The following is a 23,941-nucleotide window of genomic DNA, read 5'->3' as shown; positions in this document are numbered from 1 at the left end:
ACAAAAAGGCATCAGGTCTGTGCAGTGTTCAGGGACATTGTCAAAACACAGTAAAGTGAATGATATGTGTGTGCTTTGACACACTACAAGTGGTATTATTTCTTTCATTCCCAGCCTCTGCTGTGTCTAGCTTGTACAGTCTCTACTTAAGCAAGAACAGAAGAAATATACACTTAAAAATGTATTCCCAGTACAAAATCCTGAAGAAAAAAACCCTTTGGATTGGGTTCTATTATGTTCGAGAATTCAGAATGAGGCAGGGAATTCAGTGGTTTACTCAGACCATTTATACAGCAGTCTGTATAAACTGAACTGTAGGTGAGACATACACACAGCAGCAACTAGTATCTATCTATCTGCTTCCAGAAAAGCTTGATTTTTTTAATGGTCATGGATATGTCATTTGTTTAAGTTTCATCATTATGACAGAATACCAAAAGTAAACAATGGCGTGAACATTTGTTTGGCTCACAGTTTTAGGAGTCTCAGTCCACAGTCAGTTGTTTCATTCACAGCTCCAGAGGTGTCAGGCCACAGTCAGTTGATTGGATCACAGTTTCAGAGGTCTCAGTCCATACTCAGTTGGCCCCATTGTTTTTGCCTGTATCAAGGAAGAAACATCACAGTGGAAGGAAAGAACAGAACAGACCACAGAGCTGTTTAGCTCTTGTAGACAGGATGCAGGGACAAGGCTGGAGACAAGAAGAATATAAGGAAGAGGAAGAAGAGTGTGTTGCCAAAGACAAGATATATCCTTCAAGTATGCTTCTCTGTGACCTCCTACCAGGCCACACCCATTGGTATAACATTCGGCATAATAAGATCAAACCCCTCATGGTTCAGTGACCTTTCAGGAACATCAGCTTGGGACTAAGTCTTCAACGCAGAAGGATGCTGAGGTACACTTTACATGCAAACCTCTACATCCATTAACATACTGTTCAAAGAAGGTACTAAACATTCTATCATTATCAGCTGAGCAGAAATTTCATCCTAGAGCCCCTTAGCATGAGCTCAAAGTCTGCCAAATAAAGTAGAATTTGAATAAGCAAAGGGAGAAGAAAAAGACTATTTATGACCATGAAGAAGAGAAGGCCATGTAGGCAACTACAGGAAAGACATTTATAGCTGAATCTAATTGGAATGTTAATGAAAACTGTATGGAAGGTAGTTTTCCATCAGTGTGTGTAGAATTGAATTTATCAGTATATTAGAATTTTTAAAATAAACCACTATGAAGGAAAACAACATACTACATCCACAAAAGCAAAGAGAACAAAGAGACAAGAGGGCCATGGCGGAAGGATAGTCAAAAGATGCTTAAGGAATATGGAGAAGGAAATAGAGTAATGAGGCAGAGAAGAAATTCCAGCAAAGTCACTGAGAAGAAAAGAAACAGGGTAATAAGAGGGACAAAAGTAGATTGCTTTTAAGTGTATAAGCTATGTTTCTACTGCTATGTTAAAAATCGTGGCTAAAACCAACCTATAAAAGGAAGGATTGTTGGTTTAGGGTTTGCAGTTCAGGATGGATCAACATATCAGGCACCAGGTGTGACAGCAGGAAGAGCTAAGAGTTCATATCATGAACTACAACCAGAAAGGAAAGCGCCAACTCGAAAGAGCACAAGTCTTGTAAAAGTCAAAGCCCACCACCCTCCAGTTACACATTTCCTCCAGCAATGATACACATCCTAAGCCTCCTCAAACATCCACCAACTGGGGACCAAATGTTCAAATGTGCGGACTGTGGAGGACATTGCATTCAGACCACCGCCCACCCCATGGAGGAGGGGAATAGAGGTCTTTACCAGTCAGAAAGAATCCTGCATAAGGTAAAGGAGTACTGGCTGCTTGAAAAACACCCTGACATGGGCTTCAGAGGCAAGAGGAGAACAGTACAGGCTGCACCATTTGAGATAGTGCTGACAGACACGTCAGCTGTACTCAAAGCCCAGAAAAATCCAAAGAAAGGAAAGCATTTATTATTCAAAACATCATATTTCAAAATAAATAAATAGGAATATTTTTGTATACCTCTAGATTTCGATTAAAGTCTTTCCATTTTTTTTCTACCCCTAAAGCTCGATTTCATCTCAGGTCCTTAAAAAAGATGTCTCCAATCTGCTCCACGACTTTGCAAAAGGCACGGAGGCTGTGCCCATAATTTCTTCATACTAGTCTTCAATTTTGACACAGCTGCTTAACCTGGACTCGTGTCAAAATTTAGCCCTACTGAATCTGTTTCCTGAATGAACTGGTTCCCCATCTCACTATGATTTTTGGCTGAATGTATCACTCTTTTCTTTCTTTTTTTTTTTTTAAAGATTTATTTATTATTTATACAGTATTCTGCCCCAACATGTGCCTGCCCACCACAAGAAGGCACCAGATCTCATTACAAGTGGTTGTAAGCCACCATGTCATTGCTGGGAATTGAACTCAGGACCTTCAGAAGAGCAGATGGTGCTCTTAACCTCTGAGCCATCTCTCCAGCCCGTATCACTCTTTTCAAACCAATGGGGGCCAGCCATTTATGCATGTGGTGCACGATGCACCTTTCTCAGGATTAATGAGTTTCCGTTCCTTCCTCATGGGAGTGATTGGCAGCATGGCTGTTCTTCAGACTTGTATCCACAATAGAAACATTCACTCCTATACTCGCCAACCCATAAATCCTAAAGCGTGAGGGATAATTTCATGGTCCACACCTTTTCTTGTAGTGAATTGCACCTCTAAAAAAAATGAACATGTCCCTGTCTCCTTTAGCAACCATTGTCACCAACAAACTCTTGATTGTTCAAGGCACACCAAAGAGAAAATTCACACCTTAAATAATATTGAGAGAATAAGTAGGTTTTTTTTAAAGGAAAGATCTTTATAGTTACAATAATAATGTTTTATAGGCACAAAAATAAAAATATTGAAACTATCCTGGGTTAGAAATTATCCTAGAAATACTTTCTAAATATCATCTAAAGAAGCATCTAGAATTCTGGTCTTCAGATTTTCTTTTTTTTTTCCCCTCCTTTATTAATTTATTCTTATTACATCTCAATGGTTATCCCATCCCTTGTATCCTCCCATTCTTCCCTCCCTCCCATTTTCCCCTTATTCCCCTCCCCTATGACTGTTCCTGAGGGGGATTACCTTCCCCTGTAGATGTTCATAGGGTATCAAGTCTCTTCTTGGTAACCTGCTGTCCTTCCTCTGAGTGCCACCAGGTCTCCCCCTCCAGGGGACATGGTCAAAGGTGAGGCACCAGAGTATGTGAGAAAGTAATATCCCACTCTCCACTCAGATTTTCATTGACGAACACAGTGGTACAGCATCTGTAGATGAATTGTTTCCTATTTACTTTGCAAAACTGCTCAGGAATTCACATAAATAATGAAATATCCATCAAATACCCATCTTTCATAAGACATAAGAAAATACTGCATGAATATTTTCCAGGCTAGATGTCAAAATTGAAAGATCTGCTTCCTCTTACACAAATATATAGCTTCTCTGAACTGGTGCACCACAGCCAAGTTCTGAAAAATAATAATAAAAATATCCAATCTGAAGGACATGACATGATGAAAGAATGGTGTTTCAAAATCAAACAATGGGAATTTGCAGTGGGGAACACAGCTGAAGGGCCAGGAAGCGTTTCCCAAAGCATCACAAGAGTGCACTGGCCATCCTTTCCGGTTTCTCTCCACACCACCTTCCGTATTGTCAGATGCATCAGGATTTCCAGCTGCCGAGCAATGCTGTCACTGCAAATGGTGCCTACTTTTGACTTACAAAGCAGCTTTTCAAAGGAGCTTCTCACAGCCCTTATGTTACTTCTCCCAAAGTCTTTATGATACTGAAGTGGTATTAACTATACATATGCACGGATGCAGAGACAGATGCAGAGATGGATGCAGAAATGGATGCAGAGATGGATGCAGAGACAGATGCAGGACTCTGCAGGAGCCAGCACAAACCTGTACCAGCTAGCAAAAACGGATACCACTCTGCCTTCTTTGATGATTTTATCAACAATAGACAGACCCAGAGATTTTTAAATATGGATATTCCTAGGTAGAAAACTGAATACAAACCCCCAAACCACAGTGGGGTCTGCAGGCTAGCCAGGAATGGAGCTATATCCTAGCAGGCTCCAGAGAAACAAAAGGAATCAGATCTTCTAAGTGTGGGCAGACGGTTTAGAAATCCATAAATGGAGACAAATCAGCATCGAAAATGGGCAGAATAATATCCACTCCTTTGAAAGTGACTAACTACAGGCTGGAGAGGTGGCTGAGCAGCTAGAGCATCTCTTCCAGAGGACTAGCACCCAGCTCCCAGCAACCAAATTCTGGTGCTCACAACTACTTGTAACTCTAGTTCCAGGGAATCCAGTGCCCACTTTCTGGTCTCCCAACATCTACATGCATATGGCCCTCACACCCACCAACACACACACACACACACACACACACACACACACACACACACACACACACATACACACACACACAAACACATACACACACACACAAACACATACACACATACACACACACATACACACACAAACACATACACACATACACACACACATACATACACACAAACACATACACACACACACAAACACATACACACATACACACACATACACACACACACACACACACACACACACACACACACACACACACACACAGAAAACAATCAAAACAGATCTTTGCAGGGCGTGGTGGATCATGGCCAAGATTTCTGGAGGCAGAGGAATGTAGAGATGTCTGTGAATTTCAGGCCAGCTTGGTCTCCATAGTAAGTTCGAGGCCCTGAGTCATATCACATGAGAATTGTCCAAATTGAAACTTCTGCCCTTCTCGCCCAGCTGTAGACTCAGAGTCGGGTGTACCACTCTACCAGATAAGACGGTGCAAGGTGCTGATTAGTAAAGTGCCGAAGGAAGAGTATATTTCTGGCTTTGACAATGCTTCAAGGGGCAAGAAAATCATAGCCTTTGAGGTTATGGATATATATAGAATATATAGATAGAGATAGATGGAGATAGAGAGATCGAGATAGATGTTTTGTTTCTGTGATTGCTAAAACTTAGTTTATAATTTCAGGGGAATGAGGGTGCTAGGGCTGCAGCTCAGGACCTCATATACACGAGGTAAGGACAACACCATTGACCTATATATACCCCTACTCTATATTTAAATCCTGAAGTCATTCTCTCCCCCCGCACCATGTGTGTGTGTGTGTGTGTGTGTGTGTGTGTGTGTGTGTGTGTGTGTTTTAATTCGTCATGAGAAGTTGTCAAATATTAGAGATGTGAGTTTATAATAAATAAATAGACTGCTAATGAGTGTCAAGGTTGTCTGGTCTCTAAGGATTGTTAATATGTATCACAATGGCTTTCATATAAGCCAGAATTCATATTAAGTCCATAATCTTAGATATCTGGCTCTATAAGACACTTTGAAACATTATCCTACCTGATAAACCATCTTCCCAACAGTCTAAACCCGGAACCCATCACCCCTTGTTACACTGAGTTTTTATTTGTCTGGAATATGAAACAGAAGTGGGTGGGAGAGGAAAAAGAAAAGGAAAGGTTAAGGCTCCAGGCCTTTGAGGTTGGAATCTGGGGTACAGCACACATGTAGGCCTGGTCCACACACACACCTAAACATGGACTTGACACATCATAAGTGCTCTAAAACAATCTAAAGGAACCTTTCAAGAACTGACACGCAATGGGAGTTCCACTAGCTGTAAAATTTTGGTCTATATAATAGCACAATAACTAAATGTACAACGAGAAACTTCCAGAACCTTGTAGAAGTTGGAGTTGCATCATGCCAAGTATGTGGAAATGCAGAAATAGCCTCTAGACTAAGGCTGCCCATGCCCACTGGAAGAATATTCTTCATGAGAAGAGTGCATCTGGCTAACCACGTCATCAAAGCCTGTGGAGGCATCCGAAGCTCTCTCAGAGGAATAACAAAACTCCCAGACCACTCCTGCTGTTCTCCAAGTCTCCTCCAAGGAATTCTGTCTGACCTCTGAGGCTGAAATACCATGTGGAATCTTTCAGAATCTATCAAAAGCCTGGCATCTGTGCGCAGCCTCTCAGAGCCTCTGAATTCAAAACAGGACCATTTCCTGGCTCAGAACTCCAGCTCCAAATTCCTTAGGCTCACAACTGATGGGAAAGCATATCCTCTGCGTTCTTCTGGTTTAGAAATCATTCAAACTGACAACAGATAGAAAATTGACAAGGAGATCTGAAATCTTCCATTTACATCACTGTTATTTGTTCTATGTGACAGAGAACACAGTATCCTTAAGTTTGATTTTCTCTCAGCTAAAAACAAAACCCGTAACATGAATTAAAGTGTGTGTGTGAGCTGGAAGGGAGTGGTCTGTCTCACACGTTGTATCACATGATTCTAGAAGAGCTATACAGTCTCAGGTGTGCTTTCTCCCAATTACATCTCTCTGTACTATTTGTACACTATTCAGCCGACCCATGTCACCTATGTTCCACACAGAAGCTTCCCAGGTACAGCCTAGGAAGTAATGCAGCCATACAGAGCAAAAGTGGATGGTGTCCAATAGAGGATTTAGGAAGGAAAGAGTAAACTTCCTTCCAACACTGAATTCCAAGTTGGACAGAACATCTGAGGTCCTTAAGCTACCATTTTTTATACAAAGGAGGCCCACAGAAAGCAAAGAGGGCTTACCTACACTTTAGGAAAGCCAATTACTGGGGTTTTCCTCATTCAAAGTTTTTTCCAAAAGAAAAGGATCACGAACCTCTTCTAGCTACTGATTGGAGTTAGGCATTCTCTGCAAAAGAATAAATCACACACCACACATGTGCGCGCACACACAAGCACACATGCACACATTTTTTTTTCAACTCAGGGGTTTCTCATCTCTTAATGACTTACAGATTCATAACCCCCCAAGTTAAGAAGTTCTGCCCCAGAGGAAGCATCTTTCTTTTTAAAAACTTACCAACTCTGCAGTGTATACTCTCATCCTAATGGTGTGATCTATAAAGTTCTGATGGAAAGCAATTCCAACAACTCAAAAAGATGATTTAATCCCTAATCAATATTTTCATATTTTTAACATGTGTCAAGAAAAAGAAAATGTTCAGGAGAAATTGAAACCTATACATATTTCACTAGCGATTTCACATATGGACCTGGAATATCTTTTCTCCTAATATGGAGATGGCTCAGCAGTATTTAAATGACTCCTTATTCCAAGTCATATAAATATGCACCAGATGTATCTTTTGTAAATGTTATGTTTTTCAAGTTCTCAGCATTTGCAAGTAGTTGAAAGCTATGTCAAGCATGCTTTAATGGGGCATAAAAGTGTATTGTATTCAAAGAGATGGCACCGCTTTGTAATAGGGAGAAATACAAATGTTGTCGATGGATACATTTCCACTTATTGATTTATGCTACACAGCCGAATGTCCTGTATTCTTTATCCATGAGTTCTTTATCAGTTAAAATCTAACCACATATAAAAAGTCATGCCTGCATTAATAGATTCTCTAGATGACAGAAAAATCCCAAACACAGAATCAGTTCAATCCCACACCCAGATTTACCAGATGAGAAAAGCTGGGCCCACAGCACTGTGGGAGAGGACACAGGGACCGATAGTCCCTGAATGGAAGGAACATCTCTGTGCTCTTCACTATACCTGCCTCTAGCCTGCACAAGGAAACAAACAAAACAGATGTAAAGCCTATATCACATCACGTATCAATTTTTCTGGAACAAATGCGATCTATGTTTTCCAAACTGTTGAAATATCTTATGGGAAGTAAGTGCAGCAACTAAAATGTCAGTGGTTGGCATTAATGATTTTCAAAGACTATTTTAATGCTTTCTCTGATATAAGATTTATCTGAATGGAGATGAGCCTTTTCATTGAGACTATGAAAGGCACCCAGTAAATTCTCCTCTAGACATTTTTTAATATATATCTGTGTGTTATGCTCACGTGTGCCTGTGTGAGAGCACACACGCATGTGCATGTGTGTTAAATGTTTTCAAGTCCCACAGCAACCATCCTGAAAATGTTCTGGGTTTCTGTTTGTCCGTTTATAAATGACAATTACCAAGAATGGTACCTCATTGTAATTTTTTTCCCTTTTGTTAAGAAAATAGCAAGTCCTGTTCTCCGGGCATTCTCTGCAGCTCTGTGAGGCCAGGTCCTGCAGAAGCTGAAGAAGCCAGGCAGAAGCAGAAGTGAGGCAGAGCTATGCCCGGGCCTGGAAATCTCATCTGAAGAGTGACAGATATGAGGAACACTATTTTCCCTGCCCCTGGCCTGTATGTCCCTGCCGAGGTAGTCCTGCATGCCACATCTTTGCCTACACTGGAGGAGGTCATGTAGTTGCAGCCAGGTTAAACTTCCCCTCTCCTAAGAAGGTCAAGTCCAGAAAGCAAGTCCTGGAATTCTTCATGCAAATAAGGCATTCCAAGCATCTTGTCCCCAGCCAATGATGTACACTCACCTTGACAGCCTCTATGCACTCCCCAAAGGTTTAAATAGCCTTTGATCTCCTTCTCCATTAAATGAGCTGCTCAGTGAAGCCTCCCTCCCACGAAGTCTGTTTCTCACCAAGCTCACCAGACACCTGAGGTCTCCATCATCCACAGCCATTTCTGCCTTTTTCTCTCTCAGGCCACCTGTCTGATCACAGATGATCATGCCTTTGAGGGAGGCAGAGGGGAGTAAAAATGATATGGCTCAAACATCTCTAAGAACAGCTCACACATTGCCACACATTAACAGCTACAAACTCTCACCTACTTCAGTTCTTCATCACCATGTATGGCCTCAAATTCTTTCTTGGTATGAGACAGAATATTAAATAATGAACCAAAAAAAAATAATAATGATGACCCAACTAGGTTAAGAGTCATTCTCTGAAAGCAAAGCAACTTTTCAGTTTGGGCTTCACAAATAATATCCTGCCCTTCTGGGCCTGGTGATAGCAGTGAGAATCTCATGTAAAACAAAGTTATAATTGAGGTTTCTGCAGATGGCATATCCCTGTTACCATGAGTAGAGGACCCTTGCTTCACAGAGGTCCATGACTGAGCTTATGTCCTATTGGCTCCAGATGAAAGTACCTGTTTTCTTTCTCAAACCAGGAACCAATTTTTCACTCTACGTCAATGCCTGAGCCAGCAACTTACAGTCCTGAGGCCCTCCAGACAGGGAATGCACGCAAGACCTGCTCAGAATCTGCCCTCCGTGGGTGATACCAGGTGGCTCTGAAACACTGTCACTCTTTCCCAAGCAACGCCATTACTCCTAGAATGGTTGGACAGTGCTCCTTCCTAAGTGGAGTGTGCACTCACTACTCAAACTGGTATTCCATGTATTCCATCAGCACTGCCCAGGCAACCCTCACAGGACAGTCAAAGCTCCTGTACCAACAGTCAATGTCATGGTCAAGGATGTTGCTTTCCATCAGAAAGTGGTCTTCTTTCCTAGGGCTCTGGGATACACAGAAGCCAATACTTTTCTGTCCAGACATGGAGCACAAGAGAGAGTCGAGATGCATCCAGGCACTTGCCAAGATGCTTAGCTTAAATTGTCATTCTTCCATGTAAATGCAGCATCCACAGCAGAGTTGTGCCAAGTTAATATGGGAGCCTTCTTCTGTTCTCGTTATCACAAAGGACTGGGATACAGGGAGATTGTAGTTATGAAGGGTCACGAGGCCTTAGGAACATTTGTCACCTTTGTTCTGATATGGGGTGAGGAAGCTGAACCCACCAAATGTCACACAACTGTTTTTGTAAACTAACACAGAAGCGTCCTGAAGGGGCAATGTCTGGAGAACTCCAAGATGCCAAGATGAACAGAAAGCAGAGATACATTGCATACACCCTCACATACACAAGAATTTTGAAAATAGCAAACCATTGCATTGAAAGACATTGTCTTTAGCAGACGAGACACTATTTCAAAACCTAATGTCTTTATAACGTGCCCCCTCCAGATGGTGTAGCCCTGTGTTCCTCAGATGGTGCATCTGTCAGTCTGTTGATCCCCAACACAACATCTACCTTGGAGAGCGTCTGATGAGGAGAACAGATAAGGTTCAAGCATCAGTATCTGGCTCATTGTAAGTTCTTAGCACAATCTCCTAATATTTAATAATATGCCACCATCGGTATTGGCTTTATGGTGATAAAAATTCTTGGAGTCACCCTGCTCAGAAATGAGAGGGTTTTATTCAGAATAATTCACCTTTCCTCATCTCCTCTAAAAGAACTTGTGCACATAATACTGAATCCTGGCAGGTTAATGTGTCCTCCATCCATGCAGAATTCAACATGCAAGAGAAGGGAGAGGAAAGGGGACAGGACCCAGGTGAAGACCCACACAGATGCCCTCTGTCACATTGCTTTAGCATGTATTCGTGGGCACAGTCACCTGACTCCTTTGGCAAAACACAGGCTGAGGGCAACACGGACAGTTCTAGACAGAGCCAAATGAGCATCCCCTATGTCGACAGATCCTACGGCTCCCCTCTCTGTTCATTGTGAAAACAATCACCTTAGCATGTTTTTGATTCCCAGAGGGCAAGGGAAAATCCTACCCAATTTAAAGTGATGCTAAAGAGATATCTATTGGGAATAAGAGTTTAAACAATCTCACACCCAGCTGGTTGATATGCCTTCCCCTAAGAACACACTCATGCTAAAATTGATAGCCAACAACAGTAGTTAGCAAAGAAGTTGCTCTTCACAGCATTACCTTTCCGCTCCCAGGACAGCCAGTCCTTCCTCTCTCTGAATTACCCCAAAGGCAATGCTCAGACATCAATCCAGTGCTTTCCCAAGGCCTACTACTCAGAACTATAACACTTTTAAAGCATAAGGCTCAGATAAAAATTTAGCAATACAAATAAGCCATACCTCATGGTTAATGCACTGATCCTTTATGGGGGAAATGTATACAAAACTTACTTTAATGTCCACAAAAAAATGTCAATTTTATTTTTGTCATTGAACCGAAGCAAAAATTAGATCATGGATACCCTTGATCCTTGGTTGATGTCTAAGGCCTGGGGTATAGAGTGGATACACAGGCAGGACCCTGTGAAGAGAGGTCTATGAGACTTAAGTTAAACTGCAGCTACTCAACAGTATTTGGTAGAAGGCAGCTTTGAGTAGCCTGGGGAAGGAGAAAAGGTGCAGCCCTGGTCCCAGCCATACTCTTGGATGCATTTTTTAGTTGATGTAACTTACTTCCTGTTCACAATTGATTTTGCTCAAAGAACCCTCATTACATAGGGCCTGAGAGCTTCACAAATGAGACTTTTGCTGCCACTTAGCACAATGGCCGCTGCTGTCTTCAGCTCCCCAGTGTCAAGAACAAGCAGCAGCATTACTTCAAGATGCCTTTTTGTTTATAATAGAAGGAGGTTTTGAAAAAAATCACAGCACAACCGTTTTTAACATCTGAGTTTGAGGTTTTCTTCCTTCCTTCTTTCCTTCTTTCTCTTTCTTTCTTTCTCTTTCTTTCTCCTTTCATTTCTTTCTTTAAGGCTGAGGCTAAAGGCAGCTGATAGTGGCCAGTCCTGATTGGCTAACATCTGTTTCTTTACAGGGACCTTACTTGCCAAGTAGCTGGACAGCAATACCCATTTGGTATTCATGGGAAGTGCTTGCCGAGCAATAATGACAATAATTGCCTCTGATTCTTGTGTTTACAACACTGCCAAAGTATCATTAGGGCCTTATTTATAGATAATAATGCTTATTAATCACAAGTATTTGAATTTTGGAATGTATTAGATTAATATTCTTTTGTACCTCAGTTCTGTACTAATGCTGTGAAAGACATTTACTGAATGCAACTCATTGGGAATGCTTATTTTGAGCTGAAAAATAATGTGTGTAATTTGCAGGTGAAAGATAAAGAAATTACACGGCTACCTCTCCACAGAGATCAACGGCCAATGGGCAGAACTCAGCCTTACCTCTCAAATGAGAAATGAGAGAAAGCAAAGCAAAAATCCCTTTGGTTTGGGGGGGGCAGTTTATTTTGTTTTTTAGAAAACCTTGTTAATACTTAGACTGAGAGACATTCCTGAGAGCACGTGTGCCATTTTATTTTGACTTAAGTCTTCTGTGGGTGGATCACTTTATTGAAAAGGGTCTAGGATGAGGAACAGCCTCTGATCCCATCACAACTTCACAGTGCATACATTTTTGAAAACTCAATGAAAACTAAGGTGACTAAGAAAAATCTACTTATTACAGGAGCCTCTGTACACTTACTTACTAATCTCTTTCTATACATTTCATTTCTGTACAGGCGTTACGTAATCTAGTACATTTTCCCCTGTGTTTATATGTAACTTAAAATAACCATGAACATTTTCTAAGGAGGGTCGCCGTTTTTTCCAGGTTAACACAATGTCTGCTAGTATAATAAAAAAAAACAACTTTATAAATAAATAGACAGTATTACCAGTTCATAGTCCTCCCAACGCCACTCTCCTAAAAGTGTAACAAAAATGAAATCTACGGGTTTTCCTTCTCCCTTGCACACATTTTTATTTACACTTGCAGTGTTCGTGCGGTGTGTGGCTGAACAGTGTTCAGCCTGTTTAATTAGAGTGAAGGGACAGGATTCTCCAGCAGTTTCTCAGAACTAAGGCAAAGTTTATCAACAGAAAGCCCAGGCTCCCTTTCCTTTAACAATATTTGTGACTAGACACCACTTTTAAAACTGCCCATAATTAATTTCTCCTAAGGTTCTTTAGCTAAACCCATATCTGTTCAATGCCATGCTATCCTACTGACTACATCAAACTGTCTCCAGCCCCATTGCCACCCACAATAATTAACCTGTCCTTTCTTCTGCTCTCAACTTTGTCCTCTACATAAAGTAAGAGGGCTACACCTTTAAATACGCCAAAGAACACTGTCCCCTGCCCCAGAAAAGCCTGGAAGCCTTGTTCAACAAATGTGTCACATGATCCAAGGAGACTAAGAGCCTTACTAGGTCCACGTAAAATGCTAGCACAACTCACAGCTTAAGATAAACAACTTTAGTGGTCCCAGTTCGGCCCTTTGCTATCAAAACATGCTGTGATTCGTGCATTGGTGCTCTCTAGAGTCAAAGTAGGAAAGTGAACAGTTACTAACAATTCAACCAGTGTCTGTAGTAAAGCTTGGTGAATTGGGCCCCTCAATTCCTTTTATTTAAATATGAGGTAAATGTCCACAGACAAAATTATCTCAACTCTGGGCATGGGGTATGTCCACCTCTGTTGACACTGCTAGAAGGAAGCATCACAAAATGGCTGACAGACTTAGTCCAAATCTTCCAAATTTACCTATAATACCAAATTTTGATTGTACAATTTTCACTGTCTTCTAGAAGCAGGGATGAAGGGAAGGCAGAAATACCTGAATTACGTGAATAAGTAACTCATTTCTCCAAATTATTTTGCCTTCTTCAGACATTGCCTGATTGTGACTTTAAAAGATGCTGTCGCTTGGATGAGGGAAAAAAGAAGCTCTGAGAGGCCATGCTCTATCTCAGGATAACTGAGTGCTTTGCACTGGCCTGGAAGAATGGAGACTGAAGGCCTCCCCGGGTTTTAAGGCTCCCTCCCAACTGCTTACAGACAGGGTATGCAAAGCAGAGCAGAGAGCTATGGAAGGGAAGATAGGGAGGGGGCAAGAGGGAGGAGAGAGAGAAAGAGAGATTAGTCTATGAATTTGAGCTTAAATTTGAGGGCATTGAGACGATAATTCTCTATGAAAAAATTGTTTGACATAATAACTTATATTCCACCAACACCCTGCAGTTTTCTAGGAGCCTAGTTGGAGATGAAACTTGAGATCTGTCAACATTTTATAGTTACCCTGATTTAATAAGCATTTTTCCTCCTTTTCTATAACTGCCAAATTTTTTAATGAAATGGAATCTTGGATGCCTACATTCTGGGTTTTTTTTTTCATTTGCTATATTATGGTTCTGTCTGCTTTTAGACCATGAATGCCAAAGTCTTTATTCTTACAAATCTCTCTACATGTGTAATTTGAGCTTCCCTAACTAGTTCTTTACCCATTTCATTAATTAAATTGACAGAAAAGGTTATTTTCCCATGTTGTGGTGAATGACTCTTCAGATGAATTTTTGAATGAACATTTCACTGTCTTAAGTTAGTACATGTCCCCCTGTCCTTAGATCACACCACAGCAGCACATAGAAAACTTTCTCAAAAAACAAAAAAAGTCAACCCATCTTAAACTTCTAACTAGAGAAAATGTTTTTACTTCTTCTTAATGTTTGTTTTTCCTTTTTTTTTTATTTTAACTTGTGTTATGGCCACCATTTTAATTCTGAACTTTGAAACACATTAAGAAATATAATTCAAAAATTACTGGACTAAATCAATTTTATTTCCACATGTTTGTTACTAGTGTTTGGAGATCACTGGTGAGTCATGAGCCTTTTAAGTGCTCTTCCAAATAAGCAGCGATAAATTGAACTAGGAAATCAATGTCATCCCAAACATATATATCTTGCAAGGCAAATGTACTTTTATATAAACATGAAAACTTAAGATTGTTTTATAATAGCAATGTAAATAAATCATTCATTTAAAAAGTTCCTGGTCAGAGTCTTCAGGAAACTTCAAAACTTTATCATTTTAATTTGTTCAACTAGGACAAATACCCTGGAAAGAGAAAATTCAGGTCCGACACTTCTTTACATTTGTTTAACCCAAATGAGCATTTGGACTCCTGCCAATGAATGTCAATATATCCATTTTGACGGTAATCTTTAACAACAACAACAAAAAAAAGCTTCCAAAAAATCTGAAGACTCAAAATACCACTTAAAAGAAGCAAGTACGTAATATGTCAGCCGTATCCATGCAAACTACCTAAAGGGCAAATACATACATGCTTCAGATTTGCTTCTTTAACAGTGTTCTCCTACAGATTGTGAGGACCATAAAAATAGCTACCTTAAAAATTATTTCTTTCCAAGAAGGAGAATAAAATTAAATTGTTGCTCTTTCTTTCATTGTTTCAGGATTTAACTTCTGATCTAAGACAATAGGATTTAATGTATGAGAAAAGACAAGAAAAAATTATCTCACTTTAGATGGAAATGTTTATATTTTAAATGTGCATTTTTAAAGTGTGCTGCCATTTTTATTTTGCATGAAACACATTATTTAAGCACATAGTACTTTTAAATGGGCTGTGCTTAAAATAGTACTATGAGTCTATTCTTTTCTGGAGAGTCAGCTACCAGAAGCCCAATTCACATTTGAAAAGAAATTTTGAATTGTTTCAGTATCATGTATTCAGTTCCTCTTGTTTGGAGTTGCTGCTATTTAATGCATTGTTAATCATAGAACTTCAGTATACTGCACATGGGCATGTTCTATGCAAATATATTCAGTTGGGGTATGTATATATTTTGTTATGTTCTGTACATAAACATCTACCCTTGTGCATATGTATATTTACATCATGTGTAAATATGTGGGGTATATTACCAAACTGTACTATACTTAAGAGGAGGAGGAGGAGGAGCTTCAAAGGAGTGCCAGGCAATATTTTAGTTAACTGTTAACTGAGTACTTTTTTTTTTTTTAAGGAAAGTCATTAAGTTATATTTTAGGTTTTGTTTTTCACAGTCCCAAAGGTGGGTGTTGACAGACATGATTATTTCCTGTTTTCCAAAAGGCCAGTTTTAAAATATTATGTTAACATCTGCTTTAAATAATTAAAAGTGGAACCATCCCCTTTACATCTACCTTCTCCTAGGAAAGCCTGTGGGCAAAGATCCTGATAAATAATTCAAAGAAAAACTTAACTTTGATTCCACAAACAAAAGCTCATCCACTGAAACACTAACATCCCACCATTAACATGCTTTGTTAAAATGTGTCTGTCTCTAAATTATCTCATGAAAAGGACTGACTGATACTGTATCAAGATGCTGGCTTAGGATGGCCTCTTGGGGTAAGCTAGTGTCTGTCACAGTTACTCAGAAGCTTTCTCCAGGACAAGAGGTCTGGAAGAACTATGTAAAAATCATTTAATATTAGTTGATCCAAGAAATAGATGTATACCATATTTACATTGATGTAAATATACATATGCACAAGCATACATGTTTATGTACATAGCGAGGTCTATACACGTCCCAGTTGAATGCATTTGCATAGAGCATGTCCATATGCAATTGACCAAACTTCTATGGTTAACAGCAGCAGCTCAAAACGGAGAATGGGGATCTTATTCATAGTGAAAAACACTAAAGGTGTTTCTTAATAATTAGCAATCCTTGAATGCAAATGTGCAGAAGAGGGCAAGTGCAAGCAAGGATCATGAAGTTTCTTTCAGAAATCTAGTGTTATAAAAATGCATTTATATGCACAGCCCAGAGAAGAAGAAAAACCCTTTAGTGTGTGATTATTAAAGTCCCTATTCTGCCTCCCTTCTCCCTTCTCAAAATGAACAAACTGAATGGGACACAGGAGTGAGGGGGAAAGAGTTCCTAGTTAATGATATAAGAGAGAGGAATTTATTTTGTCCTAACTTTCCTTCATCTCGTCCACTTTTTCCCATGGAGAGATAATTGACAGGCCTTGTTTTGTATGAAATTATGGAAACCACAGACTAGAAGAATGGGGAGTCATCATTTCAGAACTGAAAAGAGGTAGGTGTCTGTACTTCCTCCTAAAATTTCCCATGAAAGGAACCAGGAAGTCGAAATGGTGCACAACAGACCACGATTATGGGCTGAAACCCAGGTCCTTCCTCCTCCCTATTCCTCTGGGGGAGGGAGACAAAACAAAAACAAAACAAAAAACAAAACAAAAATCAGAACTTCACAATCCTTAAGACCAAAAAGCCCTAAAGCTAGCTTCTGGGTGCGCGGGCCCTAGGATAAAGCAAGAACAAGCTTTATGATGCTGTCTGTTACGTCCCCAGCTAGTATTGTTACCTTGGTTCACGTGAGGCCGGCTGTCCAGAACAGCCCGGAACCACAAGAGAAATCTCTGGGGATCTGCAGCGAAGACCTAACGGAAAGAGGGAGATGCACTGTAGAGAACAAGCTTGGTGCAGACCAAGGACTCTAGGCTCAGCTCTGTAGGTACCCACGCAGGCAGAAAACGACTAGCACGGAGCGTCCTGCTGCGCCTCCTGCCTTGCCTTTCCTGGCTCTGCCCTGCCCTGCCCCGAGCTGCCCTGCGCGCGCGCCTCACTCACACGCACGCACTGCTCCCAGAAGCGTCCCTCGCCAGACCTTGGGACGACGTGCCCCCTCCGAGGAGCGATGGCCCTGCCCCGCACGGCAGAGTCCCCTGCAAGGGAACAGACAGTCACAAGGGCTCTGGAGCGCGTGGGCTGCGGCCGAAGACGCACGGCGGCAGGTGGCGGCAGGGGCTTCCCAGCGGAGGGCGTGCAGCGGCATGGGGGGTGGGGAGGGAGCAAGGGTCTGGGGAGGGGCTGGTAAGTCCTTAGTAGCTCTTTCCCGCAGCCGCGGGGAACTCGCCTTGGAGAGGGCATTGAGTGCCGGGTCGCATCACCTGGGTTGAGCCTGTGCGCGCGGGTGCATGGGGAAAGCTCGGCTGGCACGCGGGCCCTGAGGGACTCCACGCAGCTGGGCACAAGCGTGGGCCCTCTCTTAGCCCGCCTGCAGAGGGCGCCCTCACGGTGCCGCTCGCCAGGTCAGGTCGCCATCCCCAGAGATCTATAGCTGGGTCTTTCCGGTGGGGTCGGGATGGTATGGTCACACTAGTCACCGTCTAGGGCCATAAGACATCCCAGTCCGCAATTATTTTTTTTCTATACCCCCTAGCTCGAAGAAGTCCGAGTGCAGCATGCCAGGGGAGATAGCCTGCTGGGGTTGGGAGTTGATTCTTTTCTGTGTCAAAGAGCCATGCAGGGCACCAAAAAGTTTTCTACCACTTGGGGAACACAACAGAATGAAGTATGAGCCTTGCTTCCTAGGGATGGCCTGAAAGTACTAGACATCTCGTGAAGGAGCTGTGCCCGTGGCTTCGCTGCCTGTCACTGAATAGTGCACATGCTCTTCACTGGCCTTGAGAAGTGACTCATGGCTCCCTTGGGAAGCTCACAAACAAGCTGGGCTTTAGGCTAGCGAGAGGAGGCGCCCTGTAGACGTCGTGCCCCCAGTCACGGGGTGTTGCTCACCCTGCAACTTTGATCTCATAGAAAAGTGGGGATCGCGTTGCCCAAGGAACAAGTTCAGGACCATACAAGGACATCGTTTAAGACTTGATCGGACCCTGGGCTTCTCCAAGTAAGAGCTTAGCCGACTTGGCGAAAAGTGTCTTCTCGGTAGAAACTGAGACCAGGTTTTGTGATACTCCAAACACGAGTGGTCCTATCCCCTCCTCACTGAAGAAGTTCAACTGGCATCCTCTTTCCCAAACTTAGCATCCAAGCCAAAGTCAGAGGTGTGTAGAAATTTTTTAGAGAAGCCCCATTTTATAAAAGTGAGAATTTGATCAGGCAGCACAGATTACTCAAAGCGTTCCGTTTTTCTGCGATCCAATTTTATTAGGATTTATTCTCATTTGTGCTGGGCTTCTCTGGGGAAATAATGCTTTGATTAATGTAATCCTGGCCCAGGATCCGCCTCATGCCCCACGACCCTCTCCCAAGAGAAAGGGCCTGTTTGACAAACAATAACAGAGGCGCAACTCTTGCAATCTGCCCACACCTTTGGGGATGGCTGGGGAGAGGGTGACACTCGTTCACACCCAGCTAGCTAAAAGCGGTGTAGAAAGGAGGGAAGGAAAGGGGGGTTTTGCGAAGGCGAACTTTCAAAACGTTGAGCCATAGGTGCACAGGCGGGAGGGGGAAGGGAGGGCTCACGGGGAAGGGCCTGAGCCTCAGTGTGTGAATGAGGGCGAGAACGCTAGTGCACGCCTGTCCTCTGCTCTCTCCCACCGTCTACTTCTTTTGTCCCTCGCCACAGGCCTCCATAGCAAAGATTCGCGCGCTGTGGTTATGCAGCTTTTTGACCCCAGGGTATATCCACGACGCCTACCCACGGCCCCAAAGCATCTGGAGAGCTGGTCTTAGAGGCTAACGAGCTACACCAATCTGAGACGCCCTGCAGTAGTAAAAAGCACGAACCAACCGAAGGACCCAATTCAGTGGTTTTCCTCATTCATCCAACCATGCAACCATCCACCCTTGCATGCATGCATGCATGCATACCATACAAATCGGTGGACAGAAGCGCGGAGAGTTCTTTGCCCAGCTTTGGGCTGAGAACGGGCGCCCCCTTTGCTGATCTTTCGCCTCCTGCTCAACCAAGACCCCCTCTGCGAGGGGAGAACAGCTCAATTATGAAAGGTGCAAAGAAACGAAATCCCGGGCTCAAACGCCCTGCCCACCGGAGCTTCTCGGGTCCCCTTTCTGTAGCACCTTCCCCACCCCCACGGTCCCCAGCTCAGGGGCAGGCAAGGAGGCAGTGGTGCAAGGGGTCTTGCCCCGCTCCGCGGGAACAAAGCCCTCCGCGGGAGCTCGCGGCCGCACTCAGAACGGGTGACAAAGGCAGGCAGGCTGTGCCAAGCTCCAAGGCAGTGCTCCTCTGGCCAAGCGGGAAGGAGGCCCCAACGATGGGTGCAGTTTGCACCCAGATTTTTCTGGGCTTCTGTGTTTCTCTCCTGTGTACCCAAAGACCTGTTGGGTGACTCAGCGTTTATCTATCTGGTCCTGCAACCTCAAGTAGCCTTGTTCTTCTCTCGCGCACGCCCTCCACGTCGCCCAGGTTTTATTCTCCACCTTATTCCTTTTACCTTGGCCCCTTCTCGCTTTGAGGGTTAGCTTTCGCCCCTTCTCTTTTCCATGGAAACGCAATGTTAACCGGACTTCTGCACAACGCTCTATGTTCAAATAACATTCTAAAAGACCTTTCTGGGCATTCGGCTGGCGGAAAGGGAGAAGTAATGGGAGCCTTTTAATTTTATTATGCAAACTGCACTCTAAATAAAATAAAATGCCTTTAGAATGCGTTCTAAGAAAGACAGACTTAGCCCTGAGGCCGAACAGATTCCTGCTAAATTCGGCAAATGTGCCTGTCGGCTCCCACAAATCACATAAATGGTAGGGTCGGGGGAGGAGAGAAGACCCCTTCCCTGTGGAATAGGAGCCCCATTCCACATGAGAATGGAAGCTCCAGGTCTCTGAGGCAGACCCTTCTGGGGGCGGGGGTCTAATCTTGCATTCTAACACTGGATGGAATTGTTTCCAAGACCCTACCAATAAAATCGTACTTCTTTTTAAATTTAGGATGATTGTAATGATGTTTATTCCAAGCGAAGTTTTACTTGATCGGTTTGGGGGCGGCAAAAGTAAAGGAGACACAGTCCTTGACATTTGACAGCACATACCCTGACTTCTGGGTAATTTTTGTGCCCTAGTTTAATACTAAATTAATGCTTAGTGTTTATTTAGTGTCACTGTGAGCTGGTGATGCTCCCCTCGGGCTTTATTAACCAGGGGCCTTGCAGGAAATTTAGGCAGAAAAGTGAATGTTAAATGCAATAGTGGTCACAAAACTTTTAACTTGGAAATAAGTCGGAAATGCAGGAAGCCAGCGTGAGCAAGGGCACTTCATTGTATCACTGAAACTTCAAGTAGTTTAGTAGCTGAAATTATACTCCTGCAAACTGGAATATTAGAAGCACCAACTCTCAGTGAATACACTTGCCACAGTTTCCTGAAAATACCAATAAAGGAGGGATGTCCCTGGTAGGCACTGAGTTGGGTCGGACCCCAGGGAAAAAGCCGCAGCATCACAGGAGGGAAAAAGCCACAGAAGCACCATTTGGCAGAGATGTGAAAAGAGCAACAGCCTTCAGCCTGAAATACCCTGATCTACACCCAGCTCCTCCAACAGTAGCTAAGGTCAAATGTCAAGGGAAAAAAAAAGAGGCACCAAAGTACAAGAATTGCTCTCCAGGATGCCACACCAGCTCTCTTTTTCACCGTAGCACTATTGGTTCTGTACCAGAGAAGATGCTGTAAAACTTAGAGGCAATGATTGGTGGGGGAGGACCTAAAGGAAAGAGCAGTTCAAATCTCTTAGGACCATTGCGAAGAATACAAACTCCAGACACTCCTCTGGTAAAGCTGAGTTCATATTTCTGGGCTTTGGGTTTTTTATATATATAACACACACACACCAAATTTACCTTGTAATATTTTTCTAGCTAGGACATATCCACATTTGTTGCCAATGAATATTTTCGCCACCACCTCTAGTCTACCTGAGCTCTGTGTTACTCGTCCTAGGAGGTGAAATTTGAAAAAGGCCATGATGACCCAGAGCACGGGAAAGGATGGTGAAGGGCAGGCAAGAGCAATCCATTAGTTGCAGTTTCCCCAGCAATTGGAAGAGAGCATTGCCAGACTTGACAGGCTCCTGCACACAGCTAGAGTAAGCAAACAATTGGAAATGGGTCGCTCCACAAGCACACACAGGATTATCAACTAAGTTACTGTGCCTTCTCGATTCATTTTCCACAATTAAAAATACCCTGTAGTTTAAGGGGAAAGGAACTTACTTTAGAGTAAAGAATCATAGTTTCTTTGAGTTCATAGTTACTTCTTCAAACCAGTCTGAAGAAATCTAAGTTCTTCTCTCGTCCTCCAGATCAGATAAATCAGTATCAAAGAGATACAAAAGAGCATGGGGTGCATACTCCAAAGCCTTAGTAATACCAAGAAACAACTGTCCACTCAATGAACTCTCCTTTCTAACCAAAAGCCACTACTGCGCCAGAGCCCTCTGCATTTACGTAGGCCACACAATATAGACTATGGGTAAGCGGACGGGCTTAATGTGTAAGTGCTAAGAGAAATGGCTTTCATGTCCTTGCTTTCCTGGGCCACCTTATCATTATCCAATGGAAGCAAGTGAGAAAATATCCACTTCGTGTTGTGCACATTTAATCCAAGTAATATTTTACATTCTCTCATTTGGCAAACGCAATTTCACCACCCCAACAATTAAGTCTGTAGCTTTTGCCCAGAATTTTGGATCTAAATCCATACCCACCTTGGTTATTCCCACCCCCAAGTTGTTACAGAATTCCAACATGGTCCCTGAAAAGTGGAAGCTCACCTCAAATTAACTTGTTGCTTTACCCACAACTCTTATTTTCCGTTTCTTTTACTGCAACTTATCTAAATCTGTAAGAACCCTGATGGTTCCCTCCACTTCCCTGTCCTTTCAAATACATTTGTGAGAAAGAGGAGGCAGCTGTTTAGACAATCACAGCGCCCAAGAAACTATAACCCAGTAGAATGTGCTCTAAAAGCATAGGAAGGGCTTCACCAGTGTTTTGCAATATGGATTAATTTTTAAAAGTTCCCTTTCCTATCAATACACACTGAATACCCTGAGCATGCAAAGCAAGCTAAGCTTTGGGATTTGTCCCGGTCTGTGGGTCCCTCCTAGAAATCTTTTGTCCAAAATGCAGAGCTGAGAAAGAAAGCAGTGTTTATGCTCAAATTACAATTTCCTCAATTCTCCACTTGGTTTTATTAGCAAAAACCTGACAGTGCATTTCCTGACTCCAAATGCGAAAGGTCCAGCGTGAAAAAAAAATCACATGATTTAAGTGTATCTGAAGGCTTCTCTCTTGTGCATATGATTCCTATAATCTTTCAAACCTGGATGAACTCACACTTCAATCTAACACTGACCTGCTAAAATTAGTTTCAAAGAAAATCTTACTGGCTATAGCCTAGTTGGCTTGGATCAGTATTGAAAAGAAGCCAGTGGCAACAACCCCCACCTCTAGAGGAGTTGCAAAGCTATCGGAAAGGTCAGGCTTTGTGACTTGTTCATTCACAGGTGCCTTCAGATGCACCATGGAAGCCAGCTTCACACTCTCAGTCACTCATGCCTTGTCTTTCTTAGTAGCTCTCTAAATCTCCTTGGGAAAATTGTTTGAGAGAAACTGACTAAGTCCTCAAAAACAGCTAGGATTTGTTCTGTTTTCGGATCTGCTCTGTTTGTCACTGTTTTAGGAAGTTTTCTACTTTGCTACAAAACTTTTGAATTTTTTGCCAGTTTTCATTGGCAGCACGAGTATGTGTTTGCCCGTGCACACAAGGGCACTCCAGGGCATACACACAAACCCCTTAGAGGCAGAAACTGTGTGCAACAATAAAGACTCTTTATTGTAACTCTGGTAAAAAGGTTCAAGTCCACAGATACCCCCACCCTCTATCTATCTTGTATTTTCTTTTTCTCTGCAAAGGCTAACTGTTAAATCTTTCGAAAGCTAGTAAAAATGAAAGTAGCTACTACATATCAAAGGGAGTAAAAGATCACAAGGCCACTGCTGCATCCTCAAGACCCTGAATTACACCCAAATTGAGACTATGTCCTGCTGAAGGAACCATTTTTACATATATTTCCTCAGAATTCATTTTTATTTCTGGTCATACCAGCAGCAGTTTGAAAGATAGTTTCTTAAGTGACCTATGCTGTAACCATAACAGTTAAGTCTCTAACTGTTCTGGATTCTCTCTCTCCCTCCCTCTCTCCCTCCCTCCCTCCCTCCCTCTCTCCCTCCCTCCCTCTCTCCACCCTACCCCCACCCACCACCCACCCCCTGTTTTATAAAGCAAACTTGCCACACTTCCCTAGAGAGGAATGGCCTTCTCTGGCCTCCTTGGTCATTTACAGACATGCCTAGTGTGGGGAAAGATCATTGTCCTAGTGTTTTTTAATCCTGTGTTGTGCAATCATTTTCCTCCTTTCCTAGAACACGCACAAAAAGGTGAGAGTGGTAGTTCTAGCAAGTTTGCAAAGACGGATTTGCCTTTGAACTGGCTACATTTTTCTCA

General features: G+C 42.5%; 1 protein-coding gene and 1 long non-coding RNA gene across 2 annotated transcripts in view; one reads left to right on the top strand and one right to left on the bottom strand.

The window, feature by feature from the left end:
• LOC311581737 (uncharacterized protein) overlaps positions 1–23,941 on the bottom strand; it is a 46,906-nt gene that overhangs the window by 19,144 nt on the left and 3,821 nt on the right. Inside the window, exons 2-3 of the mRNA XM_084754272.1 lie at positions 17,043–17,118; positions 473–601 (exon numbers count right to left, since the gene is read on the bottom strand). Of these exons, the coding sequence (XP_084610398.1) occupies positions 579–601; positions 17,043–17,118 (99 nt within the window). The 3' untranslated portion in view covers positions 473–578. The remainder of the gene's footprint in view (positions 1–472; positions 602–17,042; positions 17,119–23,941) is intronic.
• LOC311581741 lies at positions 17,336–19,199 on the top strand. Its single transcript, XR_014773878.1, has 2 exons — positions 17,336–17,472; positions 19,047–19,199. It is a non-coding gene; the product is annotated as an uncharacterized lncRNA (long non-coding RNA).

This window comes from Acomys minous (genome assembly GCF_964271855.1).
Source record: "Acomys minous genome assembly, chromosome: 13".
Taxonomy (NCBI): domain Eukaryota; kingdom Metazoa; phylum Chordata; class Mammalia; order Rodentia; family Muridae; genus Acomys; species Acomys minous.
The sequence above is the reverse complement of the archived record's forward strand: the minus strand, read 5'-3'. Positions and strand labels throughout refer to the sequence as shown.